The sequence below is a fragment of the Poromitra crassiceps genome, assembly GCF_964638095.1.
Source record: "Poromitra crassiceps genome assembly, chromosome: 7".
Lineage (NCBI taxonomy): Eukaryota > Metazoa > Chordata > Actinopteri > Beryciformes > Melamphaidae > Poromitra > Poromitra crassiceps.
The window spans coordinates 56877319-56884818 of record NC_139628.1 but is presented as its reverse complement, the minus strand read 5'-3'; the positions used below and the strand labels follow the sequence as shown (position 1 = coordinate 56884818).

Below are 7500 nucleotides of genomic sequence, written 5' to 3'. Positions count from 1 at the left end.
CCAGGGTGAGACAGGATGGACCAGGGTGAGACAGGAAGGACCAGGGTGAGACAGGGTAGGTGTTAGTAGAGTTACCTTGACAGCCAGCGACTCAGCATTCTCCCTGCAGGAGCGTTCGACCTGGAACTGGATCTCCAGGACGTCCATTTCCTTCAGCAGCTGACTGGAGACTGCAGGGGGATGAAGGGAGCGCTGGATTGTCAGTCACATCGCCTGGCAAACTATCCGCTCACGTGAACATCCGCTCACGTGACATCGTAACCGGCCAATCAGGAACGCCGCTGGCAAAACAGTAATGGCTGCCTCTATGGCTCTCCGGCTGATCATAAGTGCAGTTATTGCATAAATAGACCCAATAACAACAATTAAACAAGTACAGGAGTATGCAGCAACACAGTCTCTCGGGCGGGAAATATGTTTTTGCCGTTCTTCCAAGTGGATTTGGCTGACTGGCTATATATAATTTATATATATATATATATATATATATATATATATATATATATATATATATATATATATATATATATATATATATATATATATATATAATTTATATATATATATATATATACACACACACACACACACACACATAGTCAGTATAGTCATAATCATAGCCTAATGAAGAGAAGGTGTGTGCATTAAATAGCAATAGCACTAAATCAAACAGGGTTTGATTTCCTGTACAGTTTAAGTTTTGACATGAGTTTCCTCCTTCCTTCCAAAGACATCCAAGTCAGGTGGATTGGAGACTCTAAATTGTCCATAAGTGTGAACACATGTGGGTGGGTCTGTCTGTCCTTATAGTTCCATATTTAGTAGTTATGTGTGATTGCACTGATAGACTGGAAACCTGTCCAGTCATCTGTCCAATGCATGCTAGCATATAGGTTCCATCCCCTCCCCCCTGTGACCCTGAGACACAAGAAGCAGATGAAAGATGTCTAAATGAAGTGAGGTCTCACCTTGCTCCAGCTCAGACAGCCTCTGGTTAGCTTCATCTCTCTGCTTCTCCAGGATCTCACACTGACAATAACCAGTTGACACATGAGACATGAGCAAAGCAATCAATTCACTCAACAAATATGCATTTCATTTTATTTATCACTTTGATTCACATTGTATTCTCTGGCGTTGCTTTAATTGAGTATAGCTCTCCGTGTACTTTATTTAATTTAATGTTTATGAAGTTCAGTATTTTTACTTTGAAGGGGTTTTCTTTACTTCATTTTAAACATTATCCTCAACAAAGTTTCTTTTTGCATCAGAAACTGCGGTAAATTCATGCACCTCATCCTTTTATCACTGCATTGGAAAGATCAACTTAATTTAAGCAAAAATAACAATATATTTCGAGCCAGATATTTTGGTCCTGGTTCCGCCCCCTGCTGATAATCTCCCATCATGCATTAGACATCAATGTTTATGTTGCTAGCAGTGATACCTGAATGTCTCCTTCATCTTCAGAAGACGAGCTGTCCTCTCCACCAAACTCTGTGGGGGAAAGAGTCATTTCTTCATTTTCAGAAGCTGCTCAGTGGAGCTGAGATGTCCGACTCATGTGCGACTCACATCCTGTCAGCGTGACTTCAACAGGAAGTCCCGGCTCCTCCCAAAGTGCTCGGCCACAGAAATTTACAGGAAGTGAAATCAGCCGAGGATCATTTGACTTTTCAGTGGTGTGTGTCTGTTTGATTTACGGCAGTTAGCAGCTATAGTTACTGCCTGCACAGTCCAGTACAACAAAGAGCTTTGTTGTCACTAACTGTAATTCTGTTTCACTCAAGCTCAAAAGTTTAACCCATATAAAGGACTTTTGGGACATTTGAATGTCACAAATAAAGGAGTGTGGTGAGGGGGAAACGAATGTAATTGAATGGCTTTAATTGCAAAATGAGATAGCCGATATTTGTTTCCGATAAGTGACACATTCTCTAATCTATAATAAATCAAATTAAAACATATCACAGTAATTGAAAAAAGAAACTCAAATATGTCCTTGGTTTATAAAATGACAACTTTTTCACCCACCAAATCTTCCAGATATGACTGTTGACATTAGGGGCTATTAAATGGATTTACAGTTTTTAGACTGAAACCCCTGTGTGGTGATCGCACGGACGGTCACCCTGCTCCCAAGTGGAGACAAATCTTTAAAAGTAACTTGACCTCGAGCTTTACTGAACAAACAAGTCTGAACTGCGTCAGATGACGATGATGATGTGACTGAAAGCATCTCGTCTCCTCAATCCACACAGCATCAAGTCTTACCTGTGCTGTCCTCACCTGGTACCCACATCGCCTCGTCCAAGAACCACCAGGTTTTACCTCCCCAAACCTTTTTCCACAAGCACCAACTCGACCGGGTTCTTCGTCACTCTTGTTGTGAAAAAGATCTCAACTCACCACCTTAGCTTGAAGCTATTAACCTAACAGGCAGGTTAAGAAAAGCCTGAGTGCGGCGAGCGAACACCCTTGTGAAAGTAGTGTTCAGCCTCCCTTTTCTTAGCAGGTCTGACTGAAACGGCAGAGACTGAAATAAGCTGCAACACTTTAGCCTATATTAAGGTACACAATCTTCACCATTAACTAGTCAGCTTATTAGCGTGCATACAGTATTAGTAGCATACTGTATTTGGCTGTTTATTAGTCATTATAAAGCAGTTATTAATGCCATTATTCTGCATGACCATATTCTGCAACCAAGCCATCAACTAAGAGTTTTCCCTCAATAACCTCCTAATTACTTCTTATTGATGATAAGTAAGAAAGTTGTTGTAGATGAATTACGATGTTAATATGCTTTGCTCAGTGTGGGCCTTATAAGGTGGTCATACCTCTAAAGCATATTAAGACCGTTAAGGCATTAATAAGTGCATTATAATGACTAATAAACAGCCAATATGCTAGTAATATGCATGCTAATGCTTATTCGCAACTAGTTAATTGGGATTATGTGTACCTTAATATAAAGTGTTACCAAATGTTTTTTTTTTATTTAAAGTGCACAATCACCATGAAGCATAGTTCAGTCCCAATACACTTTACAATTAAAAGAAAGCATAGGACAAAACATACCTCTGGCAAGCAAAATAAAGTAGTTACAGTCAACACATTAAAATATCGATGTTGAAAAACCAAAACAAACAAAATACAAGCATCTAATAAGCATCTCAACTCCTCGGTAGCAGTCTTACCTGCAGCTGCTGTGCTCTCCTCACCTTGAACCCACATCATGTCGTCCACGAACCACCAGGTGTATCTCCCTGAACTACCAACCAGGTTTATCTCCTTAAACTACCACCAGGTGTATCTCCCTAAACTACGACCAGGTGTATCTCCCTAAACTCTCAAGAGTTCCCTCTCTGAGCAGCACTCAGCTTATAGTGTGCGAAGCAACTAGGGATGTCTGTTCGACCCCTCCCCTTTGACCATGATCTAAAAAAGAGGAACCTTTCCCTCAACATGGCAAGAGCAGAAACAAGAAAGCAACCGACGACAGTCTTATGTGGATGTATTCCCCAGTTAGAGCCTGATGACGTGATATTTTACAGTATGTGTTTGAAGTGCTAAAACAAAACTAGAATGAGCAAATCACATTTCTCTTTTGTAGTAATTTGAGTATTGAGAATATGGTTCTATAGCTGCCAAACAAATTCACTCGTAATAAACTTGTGAAGTTAGATTTTGCCCTTGGACTTTATAATGAAGGTGGTGGTGATGATAGCTTCTATTTACTCTTAATAATTGATTGGATTGATATAGCTTTGGTTGAGTTGAGTTAGAACTCAACTCATCCTCCACCACCACCGATGTGTAGCAGCACCCACCTGGCCTGGGTGATGCACAGCAGCCAGTAGACACCAGAACGCTCACCACACATCAGCTATCACGGTGGAGAGAGTTGAGGACTGAAATGATCAGGTGGCCATGACGGAAGGAAGGCCTGAGCATTTAGCCAGAGCACCGGAGTTACACACCTGTACCACCGGGGTTACACACCTGTACCACCGGGGTTACACACCTGTACTCTCGCAAAGAGTGCCAACCTTTATTGTCTCTCAGAGAGTCAGGATTTTTTTTTTTTTTTTTTTTAATCCCATTTTTATCCCCCATTAGTGCTAATTGAATTTATTTATCCTGGTTGCTGCTCCACCCTCTGCTGATCTGGGGCGAGCCGAAACTGGCTCCATGCTTCCTCCGAGACACGGGCAGTTAGCCAGCCACTTCTTTTCACCTGACAGGGGAAGCTTCACCGGTAGGACATAGCACGTGGGAGGATCACGCTATTCCAACCAGTTCCCCTCCCTCCGAACAGGCACCCCATTAGCAACCAGGACATTGCATGTTTTGGTGAAGGGGGTTCCTATATGATGGAAACCACCAGGGGGCACGGGGAGAACATGCAAACTCCACACAGAAAGGCCCTTTTGACGACCCCACCCGGGCGGTGGGCACTCGAGGACATGCGGACGGGCACGCATTCCTTCAGCGCTCAGGTGAGAATCGAACCCAGGACCTTCTAGCTGTGAGGCGACAGCTCTACCACTGAGCCACCATGCCCCCTAGGACTTTGGTTTAACATCTCATCCCAAGGACGCCGCTCACTCACAGGACAGAGTCCCTGTATCTGCCCTGGGGTATAATGGGATATTATTCATGAGACCAGAGGGAAGAGCACCCCCTACAGGTCCTCCAACACCTCTTCCAGCACCATGGTCTCCCATCCAAGGACTGCAGTCAGACCTGCTTAGCTTCCCCAGCAAGCCAGCGTTTTAACGCAGGGGCCACCATGCCGGTCTTAGTCCCTTTCCATTAGGGGTGGGGGAAAAAATCGATTCACTTAAGTATCGCGATTTTTAATGTCACGATTTTTTGAATCGATCTTTTATTCCAGAATTGATAATCGCAAAAAAAAAAAAAAAAAAAATGGGTGCTTGCAGTCAGGCCACTCACTGAACAGCAGGCCAGGCACCGCCTACTGGTTGACTAGTGGTTTTATTACTTTATTAGTTAGTCTGAAGTAATAATTACACTTCAGGGTTAAAGTGGGTGCATCTCATTGTAAAATTGGACTTCAAACGGCCCAAATCTGGCTTCAAACGGCCCAAATTGGGCTTCAAACGGCCCAAATTTCACGCGCGTCGGCCCATATCGGCCTGGCCTGCTTGGTATCTAATGCCGGCCTGAATTATGATCCCAGTCCGCCCCTGTTTTTAACTATATCGCCCAGCCCTACTCATGATATATAATATACAGTCTCTAGTGTATGATTCAACTTTTCCCATGTTCTAATCTAGTGTAAAAAAGCAAACAAACTGAAAAAAGAAAAGAAAAAAATAAACAAAAATCGCAATAAATCGTAATATCGAATCGCAATAATCGTAGAATCGCAATACTTAAGAATCACAATATAAATCGAATCGGCACCCAAGAATCGTGATAGTATCGAATCGGGAGATAAGGGAATCGCCACAGCCCTACTTTCCATCCAGTGAAAGAGGGAAAACGTGCTCTGTATGTCCTCTATGTGGTCTCTGAGGGACGACACTGTCTCTTTACGGCAGGATCAATGTCATTCAAACCAGCCGGGGCCAATGTAAAGCTGCATTTATCCGTCTATTAGAAGCTCCACTCAAGAGTTCGTGACCCCTGGAACATCAGAGCTGCCATGGGAACAAGAGGTTGAGGGATAACTCAGGAGATGATGAAGATGATGATGATGATGACGACGACACATTCCTGCAGAAGAAGAAACCCCGTCAATAATTCAAAATCATGTTTGTTTGGCAGCAGAGGGACGGAGAGCCTGGTCAGGGTATCTATTCTGAGCGTTTGTTTTAATGTAGTTGCAGCGCCGGAGGGGAGGGGTTTGATGCATCGGGACAGGTATACATATATGTAGGAAAGAGTCAGGCCAGAAGTCAGTCACAGAGGAGTATGCATGAGTGAATTTAAATACTTTCTTGGGTTTGTGTTCAAACAAACCATACAGTACAAGCTATTTGCAAATAGCCAAAATGCATCATATCAAAAAAATATAGAAGCATTAACAAGAAGCCATTCTTTTTCGTTGAAATAACAATTATGGCTGCCGGACAATAAATAGATCTCCCATTGCACTTTCATTCAATGATTATGTCCAGAATTATCTTTATTTTTATTAATAGAATTCTTGCATTTCTAATGGGACAGAATGAATAACTATTGAAAATACCTGATTTCAATGTCTGTTTTTAAAGCAAACTTCTTGGTCTGTTGGTACCTGAGCAGCCCAGCCTCGTCCAGCCTGTCACCCTGACCTTTATTAATGATTCTTCAACATGTTGTAAAGGTGAAAGTGTCAGTTCACATCAGCTGTTCTCTGCTGTTTCTTGCAGTGGGCTGCATTGTCAGAAACTCTGGCCTAATTTAAAGTGCGACTTGAAAGTATAAACAAGGTTGGGTCCTACTTAATTTATTTATTATTTGTTTTGACAAATTTAACAAACGTAAAAAAATATAACAAAGATAACACTAAAACCCCCACAGTTTTACACACAGTAAAATAAAAAATACTGATAAATTAGCTATAAACACAGGCCGATTAAAGCTGGAAAATCCATTCAATCAAACTGTTCTATTTAAAAGAAACAAAAACATAATTTTAATCGTGACTTGTTGGTGTGTTCCGCAGGCTCAAAAACATGCTGTCAGAAGTGGGATTCGAACCCACGACCTGAACGCAGCGCCTTAGACCACTTGGCCATCCTGACTGGGTAGGTGTTTCAGGCGTTATTATTAGTTATTTTATGTTTTTACACAGCCAGTAAACACCATTTTGACCTGGCTGAGATCTACTTGTGTTCTTTAATTCCTACCTGTTGTCATGCCGATTAAGCTGGGAAATCAATTTAAATCAAACTGTTCTACGAAGGATTGGGCTAATTACAGTAATAAGCCTATTGATTTTTAGGATGAATAAATTAAAAGATCATTCCCATCTTTATGAAAAATAATCAAGTTCATTGCCATGTGCCTGTAATGTTACATTTCAATGCAGTTAAGATGCGTGTGTCCTGACTTCCTTTGCTTCAAAACAGTGCATAGGCCTTTAGCTATATGAAAATTAGACTATTTTACTCCTGCTGTCTGTGTGTGTGTGTGTGTGTGTGTGTGTGTGTGTGTGTGTGTGCGTGCGTGCGTGCGTGCGTGCGTGTGTGCGTGCGTGCGTACGTGCGTGTGTGTGTGTGTGTGTGCGTGTGTGCGCCCAGCTAAATAGTGAGTATTGTGATGTGAGTATTGTATCCAGTCATTTCTCCCCAAATTTGGGATGTGGTATGTCACTATTTATAACAAGTTCTCAAGAGTCATATTGTGAGTCACACACAGTCAGTCAGAGGATACAGGAAGTAGGAGGAGCCAGTGGCTTTCATTTCTGTCTTTCTGTTATAGCCAAACCAAAGCCTTGGCAGTTTTGGGGAACTTAAAGGGATACACACACAAATGCTGCATCAG

General features: G+C 42.0%; 1 protein-coding gene across 1 annotated transcript in view; it reads right to left on the bottom strand.

The window, feature by feature from the left end:
• Nucleotides 1-3340, bottom strand: part of shtn2 (shootin 2) — an 18623-nt gene extending 15283 nt beyond the window's left edge. The window contains exons 1-4 of the mRNA XM_083639609.1: nucleotides 3201-3340; nucleotides 1448-1497; nucleotides 969-1029; nucleotides 76-170 (exon numbers count right to left, since the gene is read on the bottom strand). Of these exons, the coding sequence (XP_083495735.1) occupies nucleotides 76-170; nucleotides 969-1029; nucleotides 1448-1497; nucleotides 3201-3240 (246 nt within the window). The 5' untranslated portion in view covers nucleotides 3241-3340. The remainder of the gene's footprint in view (nucleotides 1-75; nucleotides 171-968; nucleotides 1030-1447; nucleotides 1498-3200) is intronic.
• Between the last annotated feature and the right edge of the window lie 4160 nt (nucleotides 3341-7500).